The sequence below is a fragment of the Heliangelus exortis genome, chromosome 2 (assembly GCF_036169615.1).
Source record: "Heliangelus exortis chromosome 2, bHelExo1.hap1, whole genome shotgun sequence".
Lineage (NCBI taxonomy): Eukaryota > Metazoa > Chordata > Aves > Apodiformes > Trochilidae > Heliangelus > Heliangelus exortis.
In genome coordinates this window covers 17,915,702-17,930,032 of record NC_092423.1, presented here as the reverse complement: position 1 = coordinate 17,930,032, position 14,331 = coordinate 17,915,702, and the positions used below count along the sequence as shown (strand labels likewise).

The window sequence follows — 14,331 nt, the reverse complement described above, 5'->3', positions numbered from 1 at the left end:
ATGTAATAAGCTCCAAAGCTCCTGGATAAAATATTCAACATAAAAGTATAATAGGTAAATGGCAGTGATAACTCACAACTGTGGTACAGATGAATCTACTGAAGTTTCCAGATGTTTTAAAATTTACTTTGTTTAAGTGCCAAAGAATACTTCAACATGTTATGAATTTGTAGTGTTATACAGTATGATTACAGTAACATTAACTAAACAGGGTTATATTATTTGTTCTTTCACCTCATCTACATAAATTCTCAGTTATGTTGCTTTGAAACACTACCTCTCATTTTCTGGACAGTTATTAATAACATCTCCATTTTCAAAATCAATTCCTCTTTACAAATATTAATTATAACTTCTACAGTCATTTTTAAATGAATGAGCATTTCAGATTTGAAGTAATTGAAAATTAAGTAGCTGCTTAACTATGGAATGAGCAATTTTGTATTCACCACTTGCATTACTAAAGGAGAGATTTTTGAAATCATATTTTTTCTGCATAGAAATGAACGGTTACAAAGCATTAGTCTTAAGCTATACCAGGACTCATTCTTCAAGTACATTTATTAATGATTCATGCAATTGAAATCTTGATTCTTGCCTCTGTGACCTTCTTCACAGATGAATAATTTCAAATTATAGATTATTTTCTTATGTTAGCAGCTTGGGTCTATAAGCTAACTGTCATCTTTCAGAATTTTATCTTCTTAATAGTTTGCATCCTTTAATTTTGCACTTTTCCCTGGCCTATAATATTTTTACTGCTTCTCAATACATATTATCCTTAACAGCCTCTTTTTAATTAGCTTTTAATTTTTTTTCTTTCTTTAAGCTTTCTCACACACAAAAAAATGTTATAGAGGACCATGTTCATGAGTATACTCAGTAATCTTTTTTTTTCCAGTGATAAGAATTACATGGAAATTATTTAGCTATTCATTCAGATTCTAGCCTTATCAAGGTTCCAGGTATTATTACTTAGAGAACTTTAGGAGCAACAATTCAGAATCTTTTGTCTGCAGGTTTCAAAACCGTTTATGTTATTGATGATTTTGAACTTAACAGAAACTTTCTTGAACTTAGATTCTGAACCCATGCTAGCGTTTTCCATTGAGAACAACTTCCATGATCACTAAGTTAATGGGACTTAACATGGCATACTAATTTTTCAATAAAATTACAATTTTTCTTCATATGTGCTCCAAGCAGTCTGAAGCATCCCACTCACTCAAAATCAGGGAAGTTGAATTCTGTCAGGAAGTCTTCCACTAATCCACTGAGTGACTTAGAATGGTTACTAAAGGCAGCAGCTCTAAAAGCCAGCAGCCAAACTAAGGTGCTAAAAAACACTTCAAGGAAAGATTTACATTGACTGTAGGAGGCTCTGAATCAGTCTGCAAAGGCTGATTAGCAAAATGTGCCGAATATTGACACTAATTGCTTAAGTCAACAACAGATGAAGGAGACGGCATCTGTGGACATAAGGCCACCCCTTCGTATATCCAGCTTGAGGTGTGTAAGTATGAATTTGTGTCCCAGTTTTTCAATCAGTAAAATAAGTCTTAAGGAAACCCCAGTTCACACGTTGTAGTGAAAATGCTATTTACTTATTCATATATCAGCTGTGTCACAGAGAACCACACATATATCCACCCAATATGCCCTTTCAGCATGTCTGCTCCCCTGGCAGTCCCAGCCCTCCCGTCCTGATCTCCTGCAGCCTCTCCATATCCAGCTTCCAGCACTGGCTCCCTTCCTGACCAGCAGCTGCCTTTGTGCCCAAAACCAGCCCCTTCAAGCCTAACCATGATCCCAACCTCCTTACCCAGTAATCCTTAACTCCAGTGCTGTCCAGTCTTCTCCCCAAATATCTCCTAATCTCCCAACAGCCAACTTTATCTCCCAACTTTATGTCCTGTTCCATACCTGGAAACAGGAGGCCTGTGCCAGTGAGAAAAGCTCACCAGGTTCTTCAGTATAAGAAAACAATTTACTTCATTTTTGGAATGAAGCAGAAACTACTTGAGGTGAAATTTTCTTTCCCTCCCATACACCTGTGGATGCACACAAATACACAAAAGTCCTGCAAAAGAAAATCAAGTTTTGCCCCAGTGGATTCAAGTGATATTAGAAAGATCATATCTGGAAAATATATTAATAACTAAAACCATTCCTGGAGAAAATCTGGGATTGAAAGTTGGGGAAATGGAGCTGGGTTTGGAAGCTTAGGAAGCACTTGGATTATCTGGGAAGGAGGCACATTAGGTAAGATGAATGGGTGCAATGCCAGTCCTGCCTGTGAGGTAAAGAAACATGCAAAATCATCAGAGAAGAACAGGTAGCGCCAGTGTTGGAATATAAGAAAGGAGAGCAACTGAATTAATATTTTCCAAGAACATGATTAATGCTCTAGTGATAACTTGGCAACAAACACCCAGCAGGAATATTTAGGAGTGCAAATTGAGGACAAATGTATCACTAAAATATTCTGAGTAGAAAAGCAATTTTTCATTTAAGTTTTAGTTCCCTCAGAACCCTGATTAATATTTATGAAATATTTTAAGTGTTTCTCTTATTTTTCTTGCATGCTACAGTAAAACAAACCAGATTGGTTTGCTAGTGCTACATTTGAGTTCTTTGAAGAAATTGGAATTATTAAGTGCCAGATAATAGAAAGTAACTGCACATACAGTACAAATAACAAAATAAGAATTCTGTTGCCTTAATGCATAAGTAAAGAATAAATTTCTGACTATTTTCCACATAGGCCATTTGCCTAATGAAATCAGCCTTCCTTCCTCTTCAAAGCATTGCTTTTCATTACCATGGTTGGATGAAAATCACCTTTTCACTGACTCAAACCACTCTCTTTCATTACCACAATGTTCAAGCATGGTGCAAAGCAAATTCGGTCACACAGCCAGCCTGATGTTGAAATTTAAAAAAAAAAAAATCCTATTTGATTATCTGACTGAAAGGTTCCTAAACTGAATTTTGAACAGTAAGGAAAATTGTATTAATGTCTTCACATGCTGAATTCAGCAGGCATACTCAATGTGCAGTTTATTTGCACACACCCAGTGAGGGCAGAAAAAGTAAGGCTTTAAGACTTAAACAACCTCAGGGAAAGCATTCCAGCAGAGATGTTGCCCACAGTCTCACTGATAGCATAACTACTGGAAAATCCTTACACTATGGCAAAGGAGATACATTTTGACCTTTTTGGAAACCTGAAAGCAATAGCATTATAGCAATTTAATAAATTTATTTGATTCCAATATCTGGCAATATTCCAGTATCTGACAGCCCAAGTGCAAAATTATACAGCTTTTATTAAGTGTCTTCAGTGGATGTATTTTCTTTCTTAAATTTAAAATTAACAAACCTTCCCAGTCAGCTTTGAAAGATCATCTCCTCCCATTATCTGCATGTCTTGCATAGACTGATCATTCTGAAAGAAGAAAGACAAAACTTTAAATTTTGATATAACTGTATAAAATAGAAATATAAACATGCTAATTTTTTTTGATCTTTCACAGTTTTCATTACCAGCATTTTCTAATGCTCATTAGTACTGGTGTCTTGACAAAACCACACTCTCACTTGTTCTTGTGGCTTCTATCCTCTCCTGGTTGTATTTAAGCTAACGTCAAACTCCAGGCTTTACTGGACTAGAGTTTCCTCTTTCTTTTTAAAATAAAAAATGTTCCCCTGCTTGCACTTGACCAAACACCTGTAAACACATTCATTTTCTGGAACAGACTAGAAACACAAGCAAAAAGCGCTCACATCTGTCACTCTAACAGAGAGCTCTGCTATTTTTGAAGTATTTTTTTCAGAAGAAAGAAGTTTTTTGCAAAAATTATCACTTGTTATCAAGAATCTTTTCAGTGTGCCACAAAGTTTTAAGAGTTTGGTTTTGCTTTTTCAACTAATGCAAAGACAAAACCCTTGTTTTATGTCAATTCCATAACATAAAATACTGCCAGTCAGGTCAAACTGAACACCACACCACAGTATGCTTTAAACTTAGAATTAGAAAAATTCTTTTTTGATAGATTTGTTTTACAGACATTTCTAGTGGAAATTCATTCAATAGAAAATTCTCAACCAGCTCTAGTTCAAATTTATCATCAGCACACAAAGTTAAGATCACATAAGGGAGAAATACAGAAGCCCTAATTCTAAGGGAAGACAAGAGAGGCCTTAAAGAAGTTAGCAAAATAAAATACAGTCATGGCCAGGCTACCTGAACTTTCCAAAGAAAGTAAGAGAAAAAAACTATGTATAGTAAACATGAGGATTTTGCCAAATTAGTGCATGAACTAATCTAATCTCCCTGTCCACAGGAAGAGAGTGTTAGTCCAACTTCAGTAATAGTTTCAGAACCACACCGTGACACTGTAGTTTACTAGGAACATCAGGAAGCTTTGTGATTACAACCAACAAACAAAAATGCAATACTTGAATGCTTTGCTTTTAGTTGATAAATCAGCACTCTGAAGTAGTTATTTTTCTTTGCCATAAACAAATAACAGGACACCAGGGGTTATGCAGTAGATGAGGATTTAGTGGGCTAAGGGGTTCATAGCTCCTCTCCTTCCCCTCAAGGAGCAGCACCAGCAGAGGAGGCACGCACACCCACACACCCACACCCACACCCACACACCCCCCCACACACACCCCCACACACACACACCCACACACCCCCACACACACCCACACACACACACACACACACCCACACACACCCACACCCACACTCTGCCATGCAGCACGGCTGCAGCTGCACGGCTGCAGGGATGGAAACCACATCTGCCCACGCTCACAACGCAGGTGGCAGAGATCCAGGCACTTCCAAGGCACCTTTGCAGCCACTTCATCACAAGCAAACTGACAACCTCAGGAACTATTCGTGGCCCCCGTGGGAATGGATTGTCTAAATTAATACAGCCTTCCCAGGTAACTGTAAGTAAAGGTTGCAGAGGTGCCCAGATGGCAATTTCTCAGGTTTGCTTTCTGCAGGCTCACCAGAAGCCTCCCCTTTTACTCAGACTCCCCAAAAAACTCTCACTCCACAACTTTGTCAGAGGTCCTCAGCAGATATTGTTTTAAAAGACAGGTTTTAGACCTGCCTCTGCTTTTTCTGCACTGGATCTAGGAGCTTCAGATCCTTTTCATGCTGCTCTGATTTGTTTCCTGGGAAACAGAATTAGAGCAGGAATGAAGGTTACATCCCGTATGTTTTCTAATGTAAGTTTCAACAATTCTATTATTTTGCTAAAGAAAAACAAAGTAAAAAAAAAATTCCACAAAACCAAACAAAAAACCAAAACCAAACAAAAAACCACAAAAAAAAGCCAACTAAAAAGAAAAGAAACAAGCAAACAAACAAAAACAAAAAAAACCTGCCACCAAAAAAAATCAAACCACAAAACAGACCCAAAGCAAGTGACTGATTTCTCAGAAGATTAATTTAAAGCTTAAAAAAACAGTAGAGATAGAGAAGATTTTAAGTTCAGGCTTAAAAGCACAAACCTTTTGTTGTAAAGCAAGACAGATCACTCTTAAAAGTCTGGAAAATATTCACGATGTGACTATAAAAAGCAGATAGTTGTTAGTATCTATCATGGCGTGGGTAACCAGGGCAGTGACAAAATATTTTTTAATTTCCAAGTGAGAAAGACTGGAATTTCAGCAACAATACATGAATTATTGAAGGGGCAGTTTGCACTTAGTTGCTAGAAGAAAAATAAAGGGGAAAAGAAAAATAAAAGATAATAGTGAGGTGCAATGATTAATGAATTTCTTTATTTTTAGCTAACAGTAAATGAATAAATCTCTTTTAGCAGTCTTCACAGCAGCACTGTTTCATCTGCATTTGGTATTTCTGGCTCCAGCTGAAAGGAAGATACTGAAATAGCATCTTCATTGCTGGCACAAAGTTAAGCAAACAAACGCCATTGAGAGCTGGGGGCTCAGAGCATCCCATCAATCTGTGCATTCACACACTGGCTGTGGTGACACAACTGCACACACTTATGAAAATCCTTGTGTTCTGACTGGAAAACAATCACTATCAGAGGACAGGGACGAGTATTAACTATGCCTAAAAAACATATAGAGAATCGCATCTCAGAACCCACCAGCCAAGTTGCTTTCAATAAATTAAAAAAAAATTTACTTGTATCGTGCAATTCCATCTCAAAAAAAATCAGATCACTGATTTTAATGCCATGTATGACTGTGTCTACATTTATCAATTAAGTCATTGTAAGATACGTATCTGCCAAACAGCAAGACACAACACCACAATGTCACATTACCACAATCATAATGTTCGTTATGGTTGCCATAGGAACTTAATTCTTTTTTTCTGAGTTCTCCATTTATAATCTCAAAATAACACTGTGCTAAATGTTAAGTATAAAGTACAATAAATGTCAGGAAAGAAAAAAAACCATAGTACTGTTTCATTCAATACCAGTTACTGTCAATTCAGAACTTTTAGTTTAATTTTCATTGTATCAAGCCATTCAGAGCTTCTTTTCTCCCTGCAGGAGTTGTTCAGTACCTTCACAAAACTGATACAATCGAATCCCTAGGACTTCTTATAAATGCAGAAACATGAATTAAAGGTTCACTTTCTGTCTCCCACAGTTCCTCAACGTTTGTTTTCTAACATCCCTAAAACCTATAAACACTATTTTTGCTGTTAAATGACTGACACCAAATGTAATATTGCAGATAGAGACTCATAAAAATCCCACTATGTCTTTAATGCAACATAAAATTTATTGAAGCTGTTTTTAACAAGACATGATGTGTTTTGTTGCATCCCAAGCTATATTTAATACTACATTTCCGAATTTTTTACTGTGTTTAATCAATCTGCATTTTGCAGGATAAATCTGTTTCTTTTTTTTTACTTGCTATGCTGTGCTTTTTCACCTGTTCATCTTTATTTTATAATCTTACTTCATTCAGACTTTGGCAAGATACATCTTCAGATCCTATGAATAATTGATGAATGAAAGCAAGAATGTTGTTATTTCCACCTCTATTCTTCATGGCATGCAAGATAAAATTTTGACCTTCTATATTGATTGTAAGTATAGATATTTAAGTTCCATCTATACTAAGTCATGTTATTTGAACTGGGTGGGGCACAGAATTATTACATCTCTTACATCTCCTGAGATCAACACTTGGACATAGCTCAAGTTACAAGTGAAATGAATTGGGTGGTCTCAGAAAAAACAGCATTGCTCATCTGTAAATTACACCAAACTGTGAACATCTGTTACTCTTCTAAAGAAACAGAATCTGGAGCACATTAATATTGTACTCACTGAAACAAAGATTGTTCAACCATGGCAAAAAAGTAGCTCTAACACAACAGTTTAAATTCATAACTAACTTGTGAACTATGAGCACTAGGTCATTACCACATACTTATTTACTATAGTTTTCCTAGTTTATATGGAATTTATTGGGGAAAAAAAGTAACTGCCTTTTTCTCCCAAAATTCATCAGGGAAATTCTTAACAAAGAGGATGCTTAGGTGATACAGCAGATCTGCCATCCTCAGGATTCCCATATATACAGCTCTCTCACTTTGCACCATCATCCTGGGTTTTCCAGGAATGTTCTGATCAACAAGAAGCAACTGACAGATGATCACTCTCAGTTGTCCCTTGGAATATCAAGTTGTTGAATACAGAGCATCTGTAAGGCTTCCTTTATCCTTCCCTACCACAGCCAACTAAAATGGTTAGGATAGAACTACTGCTTGTGAGGTTTCTGATTTATACCCACAATTGACATAACCTGAAAAGCAAGAGTCCAGCACCACTTCAGCAGGAGGCTTGGTGCAACGTATCCACTACAGGAGAGTATAGTTCAGTCTCCACATTTACTTTGGCCTCACCTTTTTATTTTCCATTAACTGCATGTGATTTATGCTGCTTCTGTTCTCAGAGGGTGACCCATGACCTTGAAATGTCTTCAATAAAGACAGAACAGCTCAGTTCCTAATTTAATAATCTGAACATTAAGACATCTAAATCTATGCATCCTGAGCTTCCTTCATTATCAGTGGGGAAAACAAGAGAGATACATCCATCATCTGCTTCACCGGATGAGAAATCTACAGAAATTACTTACACCTAGCATCTAACTATGAGAAATCTGAGGTAAGGTAAAATGAATCCCAGATTAAGAGATGAGAACAATATTTTCTTCCTAAAAAAAGCCTCACTGAGCATGCAGGAAGAAATAATTTTCAATATCATTTACCACAGGCACATAAGAAGCAATGAGTTAACTACTTTCCACTAGTAACATCCTGAGCTATCCAGTTAGGCTCCATCTTACAGAAACATTTAAAACAATTCCCTTCTCTGCCACTCCAGGATAACTTGCTTGCATGTTTTCTCAAAAGTTTCATTTTAATCTGGGTGAAATCTACTTGAGGAGAGATTTCAAAAGATACAACCAATCTAATATTTCTTCTGATTTGTGTAATGAAAAACATATTACCAATCAACCTGTGCAGAGTTTTTGCAAAAAACATTACACTGGAGGATTAATGGGCCTCTACACTCTCAACTTCTTGAAGCAGAAATACAGATTTATCTATAGGGTTTACCTACTGAATAATGAAAACAACTGGATCTCAGGGGGGATGGAGTCTTAATGAGCCTAAATAAAATAAGAACTTGCATTTCATACTGGAGGAAGGATAGTGAGTGGGTGAGCTATACTAATAGTAACTTTGAAGGAGATCTGAACAGATACATTTTGAATGACACTGAAGGGACAAGGTTAATGGTATTAAAAGCCAAAGAGATGACAGACAAGTTCCAAGATAATGAATTATGAGGATTTGAACAGAATTCTTGGTAGTTTATACTGTAAAAAGCTGAGAGTTCAGGACATCACACAGACAAAAGTGACTTATGAAATGGATATATGTTTTTATGATATATGGTTGCAATTCACTGCTGCAGAAGAAACTGAAAATCACAGAAAACCTAAGCAGAGCTATACACTATGGCATACAAATTAACAGAGATACATTTTTCAGTTGAGAAAAAATATAATGGGAAGATGAAAGCAGAGCAGATATGACAAACATTGCTTTCCAGTTAATACTTTTCAAAAATGAAACCACTGAAGCAACGTCTTGTACACACTTTTAAACAGAAAATCATTACTTCTTTGTGACTTAGCTGTGACAAACTGATTCATAATGTAACCAAGCTTTCTACATTAAAAAAAATAGCATTACAGAAAATAACTGCAGGTATTGACAGAGCTTAGATATGTGTATCTGCAATTACAAAGACTTCTGCTTTGAAATTATATACTGTTCAATAATTATAATATCTTTTGCTACATGACCATGCTTTGCCATCTCAGTCACGAACATAATAATTAAAATGAAAATCTTTATATTCCAGTTTGGATGCTGACAACTTGGTATGAAACCTAATTGCTTTGCTCTGCCTCCTGAGAAGTACTTCAATATATATGATGGTTGAGGAAGTGTCAGTATGGCATCCACATCATCTATTAACCTATTTTGACTACTAGGTCAAGCCAAATTGACATATAAAGTATAGGCTATGAAATTATCCCCACTATATCAGTAAGAAAATCCATAAAGGGGCGATAGATAAGATGCCATACTTACAAGCAACATACACTTGAGCTGACACAATTTTTTTTTTCTCTCTGAATAACAACAGAACAAAGGACCCCAAGACTGTAGGTCAAGGTGTCATGGTTTTCAGAGCAGGGAACAAGGACTATCCATTCAGAGGACAACTAGTAAGTACTGTTAAACTGGAAATCTGTGCAAATGAGCAGGAATGATGCAGATCACTTCCTGTAAAGACTGCAAAGCAGTCTCCCTCCTCAGAAACAAATGTGTACCAGCCACCAAAGGGCAGACTGCAACCTCCTGGGCACACCCACATTCAAAATAACCAAGTGCCAGGTCACTGATATATTTGTAGGACGTACTTTGAAAACCTTGCAAACAAGCCAACAATGCTGAACTAACTGGAAATCAAATGTAAACTGGCATACACCCACTATCAGGACAGCACCTATCCTGCAGAACCAACAAAGGTACCTTTGCACTGAAGTCCTCATGGTTTCATGTGCCTCTGTTAGCTTTGGAGTTGATGCTACAATGCCTTCCTGAGCTGCTTCCTAACAACACCCCTGACTATAATAGCCCAAAATTTGTCTCATTGCTACTGTCAGCAGAACCTGAGATAGTAAATTTTAAACTGGTATATCTGTCTGACCCCCAGTTACTACAGCTTAAGGCATGTTTTACATCTCTGTGGTTAGATCTACAGTATACCTAGTTTGAAGATTTCACTTCTTTTTGATTCTTTTTCTTCCTTGTTATTCTTTAACAAAAAAATTCCATCACACAGGTCTGGAAGTGCCTCAAATTCAAGCTAGTTCATCCAGTTCCAGGGAAGGCCAGAGTTCCGCAATGAGGAAGTTGGCTTTGGACAGAGAAACACAGACAATGAACTCCCTGACAGCAAGGTACTCCTCATCACCTGGCCTGTGGTAAACATGTGTATGTTGCTTTCCTACTGTAAAAGCAAGGCAAATCATTCAGCTTAAACAACTCTCAGGGTAACAGTTATTAGACTTAATAAACAGGATTGTTTACAATCATCTGTTCACACATACAGTGATTTCTTATGTACCAGGAAATCATGCTTGCCTTCTCTGTGTTTAACCCAAAGAAGATAAGGTATCTTGAAACAGATATTAGAAAACTCATCCCCTGTGAGAGTTGCTTCAACAGAGATGCTCTGGTATCAAATGAAGCATAAATTGCTATTGAAGCTTTCCCCTTTTTGGTGAAGGCATTTGGAATTGATCTCTCTTGTGTGTATCCTCAGGCATTAACAAAGGTGAACATGCAATGTTACTGCAGTTAACACTGGTAAGTACAGATTATACCTGCAACTAAGAGCATACTTGCTAAGGCAAGTATTAGCAGCTGTAAATTCTTGACACTTATTCTGCTGGAAGCATGTGTGCCACACTATATCTACCTAAGTTCTGTAGATATACAGAATACAGATATTTCAAAAATTTCCAAATAAAGAAAATTTTCTAACAACATGACTGCAAACATGATCTACCCCTGTAGTTTTATTGTGGATAAACCTTTCCTTAAATTATTAAAACAAATATGATTTCACTTTTATTGGCATAAACATGAAGCAACTCTATGGGGAAAAGGCCGATCTGTTTTAAATTGCAGCAGAACTTAAACAAGTTAACTTGGCTAGTAAGGACTATAGACAATAATATTTCAAAATTTTCTTTCTGGTTTAACAATTAAGTTTTATATATTTAAGTATTATTGATTCAACGTGTTACTTTGTTTAAGAATGAGGCAGTAAGACTGCAGCACCACATATAATCATATGGCACAAACAGCACCTGTACACTTAAAAAGATGTGCAAGAAATGAAATAAAGAATGTGTGATACCAATGTTTTGCATCATATATATAAGGAACATAATATATAAATATACCTAATATAATATATATAATATATAAAAACTCCTGTCCCTCGAGGGGTTCTGCAAGAACAAGAGAAAATGGCTTTCCCTAGACTAAGCACAAAGTACTAACCTTCTGACCTGACTATCAGCAGTTCCTAGGACTTGGTGATAAAAGGAATGTAGGAGAAGAATCTTCATATTTGTCAAATAGCCACGGGCTGAGAAAACAGGTAAGACAGGTGTAAGCAAGTTCACAGATGATGACACTGATAAAAGTCTCAAAAGGCTCCAGCCCCTTCCAGCAATCTGAAGTCTGTTTTACCACTGACCCTCACAACCTGGTAGTGCTCCCTTTAATACCACTATGTTCAGTCCCCTAGCTAGTCACAGCTTGGAAACTTCTGATAACAAACATATCCTTGTGAGTTTTCTTGCAAGGTTATTTTATACTATCCCTCCTCTATTTAAATATTGTAGCTTCTGTCTATGAAATGAGTCAAAAGAATACTACATTGGTCACACAAGGAAGCACTGCAATAATAGAGTATTGCTTGTTGTTGCTATATTCCTTTAAAGTAATTTTTGTTTTATGCCTTAAGCACCTTTGGGGTGTGGCACTGCACGAACATCATTTAAGAGGTGCCAGTAACACAGAGTCATAGAATTCCTGGGAAGATTAGAAACCTCCAGCTTCTTTTAATTAATTTTGCCCCATTTCAGATCTTAATATAAAAAAAGCCAAAAAAACCAACACACTAAATGGTTTTATTAGCATCCAAATAAGAAATCAAAGTGATATTTCTCCAATGCATAAACATGTCACAGTACTTTCAAACTCAGCAGATCTTCTATGTACAACAGGATGAGGAACCGTTATGTTCTGGACTGCTCTTACACGTAGGAGCCTATCTCCATGTCACTAAAAAAATCTGTGAAGCAGACTGAAAATACAGTCTCTTGTCATGATGACATACAGTATTGCAGCAAATGCCATAATTTAGTAGTAGCTTGCTGTATTTTTGGCAGAATATGAAACAAAATATTTTACAAAGACTAAACTTCTTTAGGCTTTGTAACAAACCACTGCTTTACAACAAATATCCCATGGAACTTTAGAATCTGACTCTTTGAAAAGATGACCTCTTGAGTGCTTTTAATGAAATCCCTTGATTCTTTGAACTTGTTCTAAAGCTGATCAATTTTTAAAACACCCACAGTGTCTCAAAAGTTGAGATGCTCCAGAAACCTGGATTGCTTAAAAATGCCAAAGATTTAAACCCATGAAAAAAGCTTATTAAAAAATCTTAAGAAAAATGAACCTGAGATCTAAAACTCCATTTATACACATTAACTGCATAACATACTGCCAATGAAAAAATATTTTTCAAATGGGAAAACATTTTTCAAAAGAAAACATTACAACTTGTTAAAAAAATGCAACCCTTGAGGAGATAGATTTCTTCAGAAAGATTAGAAAATACCTCTTGTGGACTTTGCATTAGATCTGAAGTCCAGCATAACAGAGTATCAACCCACAACACAGGAAAATTGTAAAATTTTCTCAGAACAGAGAATTCCAGAGCTGAAAATCACAAATCGGTATAAAAGAAGGTAATACCTAAGCAGAGACCTGTAGATGGAAATTGAAAGTATCTTGACAAGACAAGTAATTACTTGCTTTAATATGCCCCATAAATGCCTTAAAACAACATACTGGTATTGCTTGAGAGCTGTAGCACAGCTCAGAACCACTCTGCCTTCACTGCCACATCTGTTCTCATTCTGTCCCCATGGCAATCAGGCCACTTCCTACTCAATTCTCCCCCGGCGGAGCTGTTTGGCTCCCCCAGATCTTTCATACGTGAGTCACTAAAACACTTACTCATACTTAAAACAAATCACTAAGAATTCAGATGGTGCTAACATATTTAAGTGGTGTGTAGGTGTGTTATCTGATGCATCCAGTTACAGAGATTACCCCTCTATGAGTAAGTTTTACATTACAGATAAACTTGATAAACTGACTGTATGATAGGCTTTTTATGACCTTTCCTGAACTATGCCCACAGGTTGATGCCTACTTATATTATTAGTAACACTTCAAGCCCCTAAGTGCTGTCCAACGGGAAAATGCTGTGTTTTTTATTTAAAATTACTTAAATCAGAAGCATTTTCTTACTCCTTGAACTCAAGGCAACCTTGAACAAGTGACGAGTTTAAGCTCTTGTATTTCACAGCTCTGCCCTCATGTTAAATGGAAGCTGTAGATGTCTGGAAAGGAGAGCATCTGCCTCCAGACCCAAGAAGTTTCACAACACTGAATTTTAAGGTTACATTTTATCACACATCATACAGCCTTCTACAGTTTGCCTTAGAATACCACAAAAAGTAGGTTGGTTCACAAAAATAATTAGGCTTGAAATATCCATGCTCCCTCTGGTACCTCTGAGGAGCATCTCTCTGACAAGTAAGAGGGGAGTTTGAGGCTTGGTAATGAGGATCTTGACTACTTTTTCCAGCAGACTTCTTTTTCCAGCAAGAGCTTTGCTGAATACAGAGGTTACACAAGCTCTTCCTCAGCTGCTTGTAACTCTCACTCTGGTAAAGGCTACGAGCAGGATGAGATGCGTGTGTGCACCTGGTCAGTAAAAATTAATCCAGCAAGCTGAAGCTGTTCAAATAGAAAATGTCATGTAATTGGTCTCATCTGGGCTGAGACAGATTAGGAAGTCCTCAGAAGCAGCTGTGCTGGCCAGTAAGAATGTCAGGAGTTTTCAGACC

General features: G+C 36.8%; 1 protein-coding gene across 4 annotated transcripts in view; it reads right to left on the bottom strand.

Moving 5' to 3' along the window:
- The window catches only part of PRTFDC1 (phosphoribosyl transferase domain containing 1), a 45,373-nt gene that overhangs the window by 17,085 nt on the left and 13,957 nt on the right, over positions 1-14,331 (bottom strand). For 2 of the 4 annotated variants that reach the window (XM_071735042.1, XM_071735043.1), the window contains exon 4: positions 3,383-3,448. The exons of the other annotated variants lie outside the window; for them this stretch is intronic. In XM_071735042.1, coding sequence (XP_071591143.1) covers positions 3,383-3,448 — 66 coding nt within the window. The remainder of the gene's footprint in view (positions 1-3,382; positions 3,449-14,331) is intronic. 4 annotated transcript variants of the gene reach the window in all.